The sequence below is a fragment of the Rhineura floridana genome, chromosome 6, assembly GCF_030035675.1.
Source record: "Rhineura floridana isolate rRhiFlo1 chromosome 6, rRhiFlo1.hap2, whole genome shotgun sequence".
Taxonomy (NCBI): Eukaryota; Metazoa; Chordata; class Lepidosauria; order Squamata; family Rhineuridae; genus Rhineura; species Rhineura floridana.
The window spans coordinates 116,157,364-116,170,977 of record NC_084485.1 but is presented as its reverse complement, the minus strand read 5'-3'; the positions used below and the strand labels follow the sequence as shown (position 1 = coordinate 116,170,977).

The following is a 13,614-nucleotide window of genomic DNA, read 5'->3' as shown; positions in this document are numbered from 1 at the left end:
GCTTGAGCTCACAGAAACAGAAGCGTGGAATCTGTGAGTTTATGTTGGACTACTAACCTAAATATATTTCCCCAGGCAACATCTTCATACTGGTCCAATAAAAAAATTATCTTACTCGTGCTTTGTTTGATGCTGTTTATCACCCAAATCATTGTACTTACAGAAAATCTGTTATAAAGATAAAAGGATCCACAACTTGGCCATGCCACAGGCCTTGTGCCGGCAAGATTCCTTATGAGATGATGACTCCATTGTCTACATTAACTGGCATCTGTTTGGGGATATAATTATTATAACAATCTTGGCAAGCTTTCAGGCCCATCTGAGAGACGCTGAACTATGGGGAGCCTGTTTTGAAAAGCTTTGCAGACCCCTTACGATGACATGTGATGCTGATGTAAGGGGTTCCCCAGGGCAGGTGTGACAGCTTGCCCTCAGACTTTCTGTGGCATCTTTGCAGGAAATGCTGAGCCAGACTGTTACAAGTAGGAGCAGGAGCAGTCCTCTCTTAGCCCCTTTAATGCAGAACCCTATGATCCTTATTTGTAGGGCTGTTGCTAGATGGAACAATTCTTACTCAATGGATTGGATGAATTCTAGCTGATCCAGTAAATGTGTTTAAACATAAAATAAAGAGTTGGGGGGGGGTACTTGCTTTGTGACACTGTGTGCCTGTGTTCCAGCAGATGCCTTCTTAGAAGAGGCATGCTAGGATGATGCCTGCTGCATGCAGATTTCATAAGTACTTAAATTAAAACAATGTAAAAGCCCCATTCAAGTGTTTTGGGGGTGGGTGGGACTACACATGCTTGTCCCACCACTACCATCCCTGTCCTTGCTGGCTGCAGACTCAGGTCTTTGTATGTGAGGGAAAGTCTGAAGGGGGATTCTTTATGAATCTGGCTGAACACGGTTAGAATCCTCCCTGTGGGAAGGGACCCCAGTCAACCAGTGTGGTGTAGTGGTGGTTAGGGTGTCAGACTAGGACCTGGGAGACCAGGGTTTAAATTTCTACTCAACTATGAAGCTCGTTGGGTAACCCTGGGCCAGTCACAAGTCTGAAGAGAGATTCTGTGTGAGGATAAATGGAGAGGGGGGAAGTACCAGGTATGCTGCTGTGAGATCCTTGGAGGAAAGCTGGGGTGCAAATGTAATAAATCAATCATTCAGGCAGGGGTCTCAATTTCTGGGTAGCTTCTAAATATGTTGAGCCAGAACCCCTTCCCCTTCAGATCTTCCTGCTCAATGTGAGAAGGATGGAGCAAGTGGGGGGGTTACTACATGCCCCTACATACTTTATCTCTCTCGCACACACACATGCACACATGTCCTTTGAATGCCCAAATAGGACAATAAAGGCAGCAGGTTCTGATTTGTGTTACTACGAATACCTCTTTAGTTGATCCATTTTATTTTAATCTAACTGACTGAATATTCCATCCCTCCTTATTTGTCCATGGACAATCAGACTAGTGAAAAGCTGCATCATAACTGTGATAAGGGTAAAAATACAAATTGTCTGGAAAGCAGGGGAGTAGAACCGTCCCCCGTCCCCCCATTTTTTAGGTGCACAATCCTGTTTTGGCTTCAAAGGGGACAGTTTCTTGTATCACTAGAGCAGGGTTGGCTAGCCTTTTGGGCCTGAGGGCCCCATTGGCAGTCAGACAACCCTCCAAAGCCCACATGCCAGTGCTGAGTGTGGCTGGTATAGGCATGCATGCACACATACCCCAACCATGCATACGAATACACTCACCACACATGCACATCCTACACATACAGCACACATGCGCACCAGACATGTAGTCTCACAGAACTCTATCATTTACACACACACAAAATCATACCTACCTTCTGACACACGTACAGAGATGGGTGTGTGCATGCACACACAGTATTTCTAGCCCTCCCACCCCAGAACTGGATCTGTGCAAAGTAAAAAGGCAGAATTTCTACTCACTCTGTCTCCGGTGGGGGGGGGGCATTCTGCCTTTGACTCTTAAAGAGCAGTCAGAGAGCTTATCTCCAGTCTCCGCGCTGGGGTATTTAGCCCTGAGATCAAAGATCCCCCTTTGCCTGCTCTGTAGAGATCCTCTCTAAAGGGCTGCCAGAGGGAATTTTTATCTCCCGATAGGGAGGTGAACTACAGGGGCTGACTGGCCACTTTGTGTGGCTTGGTGGGCCGGATCTGACCAGCGGACCACAGATTAGCCACCCCTCCGCTACAGATTAAGCTAGTCTATGAAGTCAAACTGTGACTGGGAGTCCTTCAGGATTCAGGTTTTCAATGCTAAGTGGAATCTTCAAACTATTTCAGCACATGTTTTCACTGTACATTTCAATAGCCTTGCTAAAGTAATTGAACTGGCCTGCATGCCTTCCTTTAAGCCTGTTGTTTTAAATGCTCTGATGAAGCAAGTGGAACTTTTCAATTGATTTTTTTGTCTCTCATTTACCCCAGTAAATGAAAGCGCTCACGCTGTCTCCCTGCTGCCCTTGGCTAAATTTCAGCTTGAACCTCTCATATTCGGAGCATTTAATAAGCTTTCTTAATTTTGATGCAGACTGTAGAAAAGAAAATTACTGAACGGAAGCTACAAGTTGGAGAATATAAGCAACAGATTTTGGCTGAAAAGGAAAAAAGAGAGGAGAGGAGGAATGCCCTGAAAAGAGCAGCTAGCGTTCAGAAACAAAGAGCTGAACTTTTGAAAGCAGCTGTGGAAAGCTTAATTTCCAAAATTAGAGAGAAGGTGAGTGACTGGGGGAGAGAGCCATTGTTTCAAATTGATGAAGAAACCTTGCTGTTAATCTCCTTAAAACAGGGATGGGAGAACCTGCGGACGTATAGATGTTGGACTCCAACTCCCATCAGCCCCAGCCAGACTGGCCAGTGGTCAGGGGGATGATGGGAGTTGTAGTCCAACAACATCTGGATGGCCACAGGTTCCCAATCCCTTCCTGAAACACTGTAAATACTAGCTGGATCTATAATCGTAGGAACTTTCAGGGGCATATTTTGCTTTCTCTGTTTGTATTAATAAGTGTATAAGATGAAACAATAGACTTCAGATGAGTTTATGGAGTTATGTGTCCTCATTGGTGCGAGGGTGGTGGGAAGGGGGGAAGTGTCTGAAACTCTTGTTCAGGGAATCCCACAAATGCGTTCGGCTGAGGTGGCCTCTGATTCGCTTGGAAAAAACAGACTCTTCTCAAGGTTTAGCGAGCCTAGGCACAGTCTGCTGCAGTTGTCTTATCAGGTCTGGCATCAGTCAAAGTAGCAAGATGTCATTCCACTAAAGTTTCACTAAAGACAGTCCTACAGTACTGGTGGCACTAAAGAAGTGTGTACTTGGCCACTGCATGGATGGCAGACTGCTGGGAGCCCCATACACGCGTCTCTGACGCCTCTCCTGGAAGAGTAGTAGACAATTGGTATAGGAAAGATGATACAGCTGGCAACCTGGCTCCTGTACTGAAAAAAGACCCTATGGGGTGACCTCTCCTGAAATAAATGTGCCCATTGATAGCAGGTATGAGGAGCCTCAGGCCGTGGGTGAAATGCGGCCCTCCAGCCCACTCTGTCTGGCCCTTGGGACTCTCCCCAGGTCACATCCCTCATCAACCCCACTTTGTATCCTCCTTGAGTGTTTTTACCTGCCTGGAATGGATACTTGCCTGGATGGGAGGTATTGGGGGTGAGTGTGTAGAAACTAGCCTACTATACATAGGTAAAATTGACATTTGTTGCTCTGCCCACTTTTGCCTCTGATCTTTGGTCCCCACAAGTCCCTCCCCCCATCTTACTGTCATAAGCATTAACTTGCATAATCATACAGCTGATGCATTTTGAGGTAGCTGTCCAAACTTTGTCTGTCTCAGAGTTTCTGTTAAAAATCTGTCTTACTAGTTCTGAAGCAGAATATCCAGTTGTTCAGTTCTGAAGCAGAATATCCAGTAGTTCAGTTCTAAACTCATGGTATCCCGAATGTCCTGGTGAAATTAGCTGTATGAAATGATTTTGTTTGCTTGTGACACATCAAGGTCAGCTTGCCTCAGAAGTGCTGGGGGCTTTTTTGAGTGTTTCATTGGAACACCAAGTGAAGTTTGGCAGGTGGTTGCTAGAGAGAGGACCTCTGAAGCATTGATACTCTGGTATAAAATACCTTCCCCAGAATGGCTTGCCTGACACTTACATTGCGATCTTCCTGGCGCAAGGTTTCTTATTTTTCCCAGGTGTTTCAATCTTAAATTATTTTTAGTACTCTTTAGGTTTACTGTACGCTGATGCTATTCTCTGTTGCTGATTTAATTCCATTGCTAGTCTTAGCAGATTAGAGATTGCTTAGAAACTGCTAAATTTCTGGATTTAGATTTTATTTTTTCATTGTCTTTTTGTGTATTGTGGTTTTACTTTTTTACTGTAAACCACCCAGATAAGCTTTTGTTATTGGGCAGTACATTGAAAATAATGCCTCTAGATGCCTGTGTCAAACAATTCAACCTTGACTTGGATTTCAGTTCATTTCATAATTAATCCATTGACCCCTGAATTCATAAGCCTTATTGCTTAACCAGTGGCTCACAGTCCCGTGTTCCTGTCAGACCTCTTGTCATTTTTCTTCTAAGACATTTTAATATATTAATGTATTATTTATACTTCAGGTATTTTTAGATCCATAATTTTTGCATTTCTACTTGCACTCTTGAGCTCTGATCTTCCAGTTTGAGCTGAGAGAGTAAACCACACAGACCTGTAGACTCTATAAAGTTCAAAAATGAACTCATATTGTATGCAGGAACAAAAAAACCCACCAAACATTCCTTGGAGGTAGTAAGCCTTCGTATCTGACCCGTATCTCAATGTGCATTTTGTGCCATTTTTCTTCCATTAATTTTTTTTAAAAATGAATGCGATAGAAAGTATCATTGGGAACATTTAATTTAAAAGCCATTTGATCTTTTGAATGTTGTAGGAGGCATGCTTAGAAATTCCTTGTTGTAAATCTATGCCTTTTGGATCTTCTTGAAAGCCTCTTTCTTCCAGCTAATATAATGGTTTCAGGAAAAAGAATTGCTAGTAGCTTTTCAAATGAAAGAAGCTAGCCCATTAAGACTACTTCTAAAATTGTGTCTATGCTTTTGAAACAGTTTAGGATAAGCTTTCTTGTAAGCATTGCATACCCACCATAGACACTGTTGCTCATGTGGTTGGCTTTTCTACTATGTATATAGATTATGCCCAGTTTTTCCTAAGCTGCATTGTTTTCTCAGTGATAAGGAGTTGAATTGTGGCAAATGTCCAGTCTTTTTTTTTTTTTGCCATTGTAAAGCCTGGCTATTACATTGTTGTATGTTCTTCTTTTCTGGCCAGTGGTTTGAAATCGTTGGGTTACTGTTGGTTCCTGGATGATGTGTAGCTGAGTATTCTTTAGAGAAGATCAGATTGACAGTTGTGGTGCTGGGGAGGGTGTGTTTTGCTTTATTTTGTTTTATTTTGTTTTTTAACTACCAAAATCTTTACAAGCATTCTTTTGTGTTTATCTGTTCTGAATAGTTAATAACATTCTATTGCACCCTTTCAGTAGCAAAGTTACTAGCCTGCAAAAAAATGGTTGGGGGCTGGGTTTTCCCTCTTCTCCAGCAGCCCCCTGCATTTCCCACTATGAATATACCTCTCCTCTGGCGTCTCACTTGGTTTCTATGCTGGGCCCAGAGGCGGGATGGAGCCCTCGGCCCATCCTCCACAAGCCTGGCTCACTTACCTGCATTCAGCTCTTTATTGCCTATAGCTGCTGACCAAGTGCTTGAATTCAAAGGGTGGTATTCAACTAAATAATAGCACTAGCACAAGGATTAGCACTAGCACAACAGGACTTTTCCCTCCTATCCTTCCCCTGTGCACCCCTTAAATTCTGCGTGCAGGGAGAGGAGAAGGGGGGGAGTTCTGTTGCGCTCTCACTAATCCTTGTCCTAGTGCTATTATTTAGTTGAACATCGCTCAAGGTTGGTCTATTGCAAAATATCCAGTATGCTGAAAGTGACCTGGTTTAGAACGACTGGTTTAAAATCCCAGCTGTGATCTCATTGTGTTCTTTGTCAGTAGTGGTGTCATAGACACTAGCCAATCAGGAGTCCATAGCAGTTGAAGTGGAAGAAAGACATCCAGGCAACAACCTCTCATCACTGTCTATATAAGTGCTAGACAAATGGTGATATGATCTGCAGTATTTTCTATAACCAAAGGCTTACAGGCATGTCCTCATCTTTTACAGCTGGAAAATGTCTATACTAAACTTTTAAACTTCTCATATAAGGAATCACTTTTACTAAGTTTAAAATTTCTACTTTGCTGGAAAGTTAGTACATCTGCTTAAGTCCTAGCTGATTCTTATGTTTTATAGTTGTTTGTATCTTTATCGGTGTTTATGTTGAGATTTCCAACTTAAGTTTTTATATTCTTCTGTACTACTGCAGTACACTTGGAAACTGCTTTGAATGAAAATACCTCCTATGTCTAGGGAATCAGGAAGAATTTTAAAAAATGAGTTCTTATATTACATGCCCTGTGTTTTGTACATTCTCCAGGAAATCCAATTGTCTGAGGTACTTTCAGCTTGTAATGTCTGGAAAAGTCATCACGAGACGGTAGTAGATGAAAAAAACAGGTTAGAAGTTCAGGCTGAAACTCTGAAAAAGTAAGTTCATGCTTAGTACCTCTCTGCAAATAATAAATCTCTTTATTAAAACTGAGCAACCCAGCTAGCAGGGTTGTAACTTCTAGGGTTTTTTTGTTTAGTCTGCCCTCCTCGAATGTTTTTACCTGGCATCCCCTCACAGGGGAGAGGGTTGAGCAATCTGTTCTTTCTTTGCCAGCCTGCTGTGTTTTCTATGCTTGCCATGGAGGAAGGAAGCCCAAGGTCACATCCACACTGTACATTTAAAGCACTCTTCTACCACTTTAACAGTCATGGCTTCCCCCAAAGAATCCTGGAAACTATGTCAGGGTCCTTAACAAACGACAGTTCCCAGGGTTCTTTGGGGGAAGCCAATGGCTGTTAAAGTGTTAGAAGAGCACTTTAAATATTTGCCATGGATGTGGCCCAAGCAGGCTGGTAAAGGACAGGAGGATTGCTCTCTCCCTCTAGCACAAGCCTGCTTGGTAGAAGGCTCTTTCCTTTTCATTTTACAAGCCTGCATTTGCATGCTAGCAGGGGGTGGGGGTGCATTTTAACCACAGGCTCATAACTTTTGTTGGCCTTTTTACAAGCCTGCAGTAGATGACCCCTTTTGCTCTCAAATGAGTAAAGCATTCATGATTGTTTTGCTAAATTACGTCCTATAATGGCAGCCAGAAAAAGAATGTTCATGGATCAAAAACACAGTTATCCCTCCACACCCAAAGTGGTAAATGTAAGAACTGACATTTTTGTGGATGGAAATACAAATTACGGTTGAGGGATTAATCTAAAATACATGAAAGAATGCTTACAGAGATGAAATTAATATTGGATGTTTCCTTTTATTTTTAAAAAACTGTTGTTCAGGGTCCCCACGGAAAAACTTGGTATTTTGATATTGGACATAATATAATAGAGTATTTTTTTCTTATTGGTATTATTTGTTGAAAACAAACCATGAAAGAGCCCAATATCTACAGATGCTTACCTTTGCTTCTCTGAGAATCACATTCACAGAATTCGATTTCAGACTATGCCCTCTACCTTTTTGGATGGAAGATATAGGCATATTCTAAGAAATCTGCAGCTCTGTAGTTGTGGTGGGGGAGAGGTAGAGGATATTTGACACTACCTACTATACTGTCATTTATATTAACTTCCCAGGGAGAGATTCCTGGGACAGATTTTGACATATCTACAGGGTGAGACTACCTTTGTGAAAGTATGTTGGTTACTGTCAGATTGTTATCCATATGTTACATGTTTGCTAAGGCAGCAAGACATATTTGTGCAATTACTTTGAGCGCAATTGCAGTGGGTTGTACAGGGGATCTGTTAAATTGAATTTGTCTGTACTTTATTATTGTATACATATTTTCTTACTTGGTTTGTAATGGCTTTTAGTCAAATACAATACAAATCCTCAATTTTTTCTTATTGGTTTAATAGAATATTTTGGAAAGTACAAGTAACGTGACTGGCCACGATCGATGTTAAAATAGCCTGTTATTTCTAGACACGTGAAATCTTTCTTCCCCCCACTGCCACAATTTAGGGGCGAGGGGTTGGACTGCCACCATATGCCAGGCTGTGGGGGGCTTGGATTGAACGGAGGGGTCCCTCTGCTCACTTTTGCTGGCTCAAATCAGCCTCCCAGCAGCTGCAAATCACTCCGTCGGTGCAGACCTCCCCCTTCGACCCACCAAACAGGTTGGTGGAAGGCCTGCCGGTGGTATCCCCACCAGCAGAACCCCCCAAAACCGGGCTTTCTGAGGGCAGGGTGGGGCTGAACCACCTTGGATCCCAAGCCAGTCTCACAGTCAGCACTGGCCAGCACCAGGCCTGATCACTGCCAAAGCCTAGAGCTGCCACCGGGATGGGCTGCAATCTGTAGGATTGTTCTCTTCCTTCACTGAAAGGTTTTGCATTTGATGTTCTCAGTCAGCTGCTGAAAAACTCTGTTGCTGCTTCTGAAGAGTGTGGTGCTTTTGAGTCGCTACAACTTGCTCTCTGTTTCAGTCCCTGTGACTTCTCCTCTACTCCAACCCTTGCTGTAGTATTTCCTCTCTCAAAACCTCGGTTAAGAGATTGAAAGCAGGCATGTGCTTCCCCCCCGCCTCTACCCTTTTCCCACCCCCATTCCCTCTTCTCCTTTGTCAGAGCTAACCATGGTGTAGCATCTTAGCTGCACCAAGATTAAAGCTAACCATGGTTAACTTTTTGATTAGGCCTTGGTAAGCATTTTAATCAAATCCTGGTTAAAAGCTAATTGGTTAGGTTTGGGCATCAGTGCAGATGTAATGAAACATCACAGTTTAAGAAGGAGGGACACTTGCATAAGAAACGGGAGGATTGGGGGAGAGCATATGAGTATTCAGCTTGAGCCTTATCTCTTAACCAGGGTTAGAAGTTCTAAAACGTTATGACTGCCATGGCCCTCAGAAGCAGCCTAGATTCTGCATAGTGGTCTGTGTTGTTGGGGAAGCATTGTTGAAGCAGTGCTGGCTGTAGAATTTCCCCTATCCCTTTGGCTTTAAAGGCCTGCTATCTGTTTAAAGCGAGAGACACCATCTATTCAGTTGCTATAATGTAGTGATCGTTCTAAAGCACAGCACAAGGCTATGCAGGCTGCTTCTGGGCTTTAAAGATGGTTGACGCATTCTTTGATACTGTTGGTGTATAATTAGCAGTCAAATGCTGAAATTTACTTGGTTGAAACAGTAGCCAGGTGACATTTCGTAACCTAGCTGAAATTGTATAGTTAAGCCGCATACTGCAAAGTAGCATAAACCTCTCTAATCTGATGTTGCAGTCCTGTACATGAACACTTGGGAGTAACTTCCATTGAATGCAGTGTGACATAAGACAATAATCAAGTATAGGATTGCAACCTCTCTAATCATTTCACCTCTTTATCATCATTAATTGGAAAATCTGGACTCACATTTCCTAAATACTTTCTTTGTATATGGTAAACATGGAGATGCACACCTAAAATTTCTTCTAAAAAGTGTAAAGGAAAGAGGACGTAGTTAAGGCACAATTTTGTTATCACTTAATTAAATAGCATTATGTGTATTGGTTAACAAGCTATGTTTGAAATGTTAAAGACAGATAGCAGACCATGTGATGGAACTAGAAAGGATACGTAATAACGGAAGAAAGTCAAACAGCGAGATTCTCGGAAAGCTTAGTGCTGTCACCTCTGAAAATGAAAATATTTCTCTTGAAAATGCAAAATTAAAGGTAAGGTCATCTACAGTTCACAACTGGAGTCTTTCCCATTTTTTGTTAGGAGCTCCACTATTGGAGAATATATTAATCCTATTTTAGCCATAAATTTCTAGTCTTGTGTGTTGGAATTAGTATCATAGCAGATAGATAGATAGATAGATAGATAGATAGATAGATAGATAGATAGATAGATAGATAGATAGATAGATAGATAGATAGATAGATAGATAGATAGATAGATAGATAGATAGATAGATAGATAGATAGATAGATAGATAGATAGATAGATAGATAGATAGATAGATAGATAGATAGATGACACACACACATATACTCTTTATTGCGTTTCAGCAAAAAATATGCCAAAGATACAATCATTAAGCAGCCTGAAAAGACCTGCAGTAATAAGTTATATCGATAATAGCAGTAGCAAAGCAGAAACATTAGGTATAAAAACACAACAAAACCAATTTCCCAACATGCTATAGGGATTTAACCATGATGCTACCTTAAGAAGATTTTTTTTTATTATGACTATATGATGCCACAGTAAAAATAAACAGAAAAGGAACTACTGTCTCAAACATTCCATATTCTGACATAATCGGGGGGGGGATGACTTTGTGTACTTTCTGGTTAATGTAAACAATAAAGGGATAGAAATTATTTCTTCTGAGTTCAGTGGGTCTGACTTCTTCACAAGTAAATCTGCCTGGGACTGCAGTCCTTGTCTTCTTATCTGCATGAAAAACATATTAGTAATAATATATTTAGTTTTATATGTGCCACACATTTTTTTTATTGTGCCCTTAAACCATTTTTGGTAGTATTTAATAAAGATGTGTTCTTGTTCTAGGCATCCTTTGCAGCTTTGAAAGTGAGTATTATTTCAGCAGAAGCTGAACTTGTAGATTTGCATGAAGAGGCACAGCAGCAAGAAAATCTGGTTGAGCACTATAAAACTGAGGCAAGTTGATGTTTTGGGCCTAATATGAACAGAACTCTTACCTGTGAATTGTAGGAAGTTAGAATGTATCTTCCCTCCCTGTCCATCTAGCAGCCCTGATACACTTCAGAGACCACTGGATGTCCACATATGAACGTAGCATTTTACTGTGGTGCATGGAGACAATCCAACATGCCTAGTTCCAAATTGGGTGCTTATTTCCCATATCAAATCTGGAATATCAGTTGTGCTGTTCGGGCCTAAGCGTTCGAGAATTTATGCATGTGTGGCACGAAAGTGTTGCTGAACATTCCTGGTTGCTTCCTTAGTTTAAGTCTCAGGTGTGAGAAGGGACAAACACCTGTTGTTGTCATCATTATCCTCCTCCTTGAGTTCTTTCCCTTCCTCAACATTCTCTCTATGTAATCTATCTATCTACAGTATCTGCTGCCAGAAAGATCTGGGACGAATCCTCCTGGGCCAGTGCCTGGCTAGGTCACAAATTGCCAGCTATAGGTTTGATAGGGACTTCACCTCATACACCCCAGGCTTCCTGGCAGGAGAGGAGATGGCTTGACTCCATCACCACAGCAACAGAGACATGCCTTCTTGTTGTATTGCTCTCCCTTTCAGCTAGTTTGGGCTCTACTGCTGAGGCAACCCGGGCATTGTTCTTCTGACAGGCATCCTGTGTCCGAGTGGGTCATAAGGGAGACCTCTGCCTGGCTAACAACCTGGATCAGATCCCACACACATTTGCCATATTCAGATGGAATGCTCATGTCAGGTTGTCCAGTGGGGGACAGGTGAGCCCAGTGTAGTGCTGGACTCTGAAACAACTCCCAGCAGTGTTGCCCTGATAAATAAGAAGGGGAATGAAGCAGCCATTAGGGAGTAGATTTCGGGGGCGTGTGAGGGCTGGAGTGGGGAGAAGAGAAACCAGAAGTCCCATCGGGCATGTGGATTTCCATTGTGCAAACAGGCTGACATCATTGGATGGCATCCAGTAACTTTAAATGTGAAGATCCAGAGGTGCCCTTCTGTGAACACATTGCCTTTCCCTCCTTGTTTCAAGATTCTAACGTGAGAAAACAGAACTGAAACTCAGTTGTGTGCTTTTAGCACAAGGCATGATTATGTAATGTCTTGCAGAAAGTATACTAGCACAAGGTGTTTCATGATGTCTAAGTAGGTGTGCTTGCACAGAGTACGTAGTGTGCAATGTCTTCCGCTCCCTCTTGCACAGAACAGAGTGCCTTTGCCAGAGTTCCTTCTGCTGGTATATTGCTGGATCTAACCCGAACTATTTTGCACTTTGTGTATGTATTCTTTAATAAGATATTTATGTATATAATTTAAAATACTTAACAAAAATTCATTCATAATATAAAATAATGTTATGTTTATATAAATACATTATTGTTTTAGGTGGGAAAAATAGAAATAGAATCTGAGGAATTGAAAACCAGGTATGAGAAAGTCATACGTGAGAGCATAAACGTAACAGACGGCAAAGATTTAGAAATGGTTGCGGTGAGTATATGCCGCCTACAGTATATTCTGCTTTTATATTTAGTAGTTTGAATATAGAAGGGTGTGCAAAGTGACTGAATTGTTTTTTTGCTTCTTCTTCCCCTCACCTCCCACCCCCTGCCCCATTGTGGCTGCACAGATGAGGGGCCAGACGGAAGCTCGCTTGAAGGAGCTAGAACGTGCCCGTGATTTACAGAAAGCAGCTGAAGGGAAACTGCGCAAGGGTCAGGAAAGCCTGCTGGTTTGCCAGAAGAGCTGTCTAGATAAATCCAAAACCATTAGGGAGTTTCAGGTTCAGGTGCTTGGAGAAGAATACTTTTCCCATAAACATTTATAAACTAGTGTGGGAGGAAGGCTAGGAAATGCAGCACTTCGGGTTCTTGTGTTTTTATTTTTGAGTATTTTTTTTAAGGAGGGAAACTTTTTTGCCAGCTGAGGGCGCTCATGTTACCTCTCTGTCTTCTGTAGCTCAAACACACAAACCTTGCTTCTGTACAGTAGTTGGTGCTTTTAGTGAAATTGGTCTGTTTGGGTGGTTTGTGGAGAAGTGCTCTTTCTGTGCTCAAAACTGCCCTTCAAAATAAGTCCTAGTACTTTTGTTTTAAAACTCAGACGCCACGTGTTCCCTGAGACATGCTGCAATGAGAACAATTTTACATCAGTTTTATGTTTAGAAAAAGGACAGGGCTGAAGCAGCATGGTGGGGAACAGAACAGATAAGCTCCCATATGAACCAATCCTCTGTGTGAATTCCTAGTTGCACAGAGGCCTGGGTCATGGAGCGAACCTCAGCCTTCATGAAAACCTTTATCAGCATCCATATGTGTTTTTTAATTGTGAACTACCCAAAGGACATTATTGATGGGGGGTATTTAAATGCCTAAATAGATAAATGTAATTCCTGTTTATTTTATTCATATAGTATCTGTACTTGTACCCCACCCTTCACCAAATGGTCCTAAGGCTGGTTACAAAACAATTGCAATGAAAACAAGTACAGATGACATTAAAACAATAAAACAAAACCACAAAACTAATCAATCACAAAATTAACCATAGAGCAGCATGAAACAGCAATGCAGCAGAAGAAAAAACACAACACTCAATCTGGGTAAAGAGGTGCATCTTGACCAATCATTGAAAAGCAATACAATGCAAGAGGGAAGGTCATTCCGCCATTCTAAAAAAAGAAATTTTTAAAAAGCAAAGAAGATTGCTATTGGA

At 41.8% G+C, this 13,614-nt stretch overlaps 1 protein-coding gene across 8 annotated transcripts in view; it reads left to right on the top strand.

Moving 5' to 3' along the window:
• Nucleotides 1-13,614, top strand: part of ODF2L (outer dense fiber of sperm tails 2 like) — a 57,171-nt gene that overhangs the window by 24,273 nt on the left and 19,284 nt on the right. For 7 of the 8 annotated variants that reach the window (XM_061633552.1, XM_061633553.1, XM_061633554.1 and 4 more), the window contains 6 exons: nt 2,565-2,750; nt 6,586-6,695; nt 9,788-9,923; nt 10,768-10,878; nt 12,286-12,390; nt 12,530-12,688. In XM_061633552.1, the coding sequence (XP_061489536.1) occupies nt 2,565-2,750; nt 6,586-6,695; nt 9,788-9,923; nt 10,768-10,878; nt 12,286-12,390; nt 12,530-12,688 (807 nt within the window). The remainder of the gene's footprint in view (nt 1-2,564; nt 2,751-6,585; nt 6,696-9,787; nt 9,924-10,767; nt 10,879-12,285; nt 12,391-12,529; nt 12,689-13,614) is intronic. The other variant, XM_061633551.1, reaches the window with a different exon arrangement.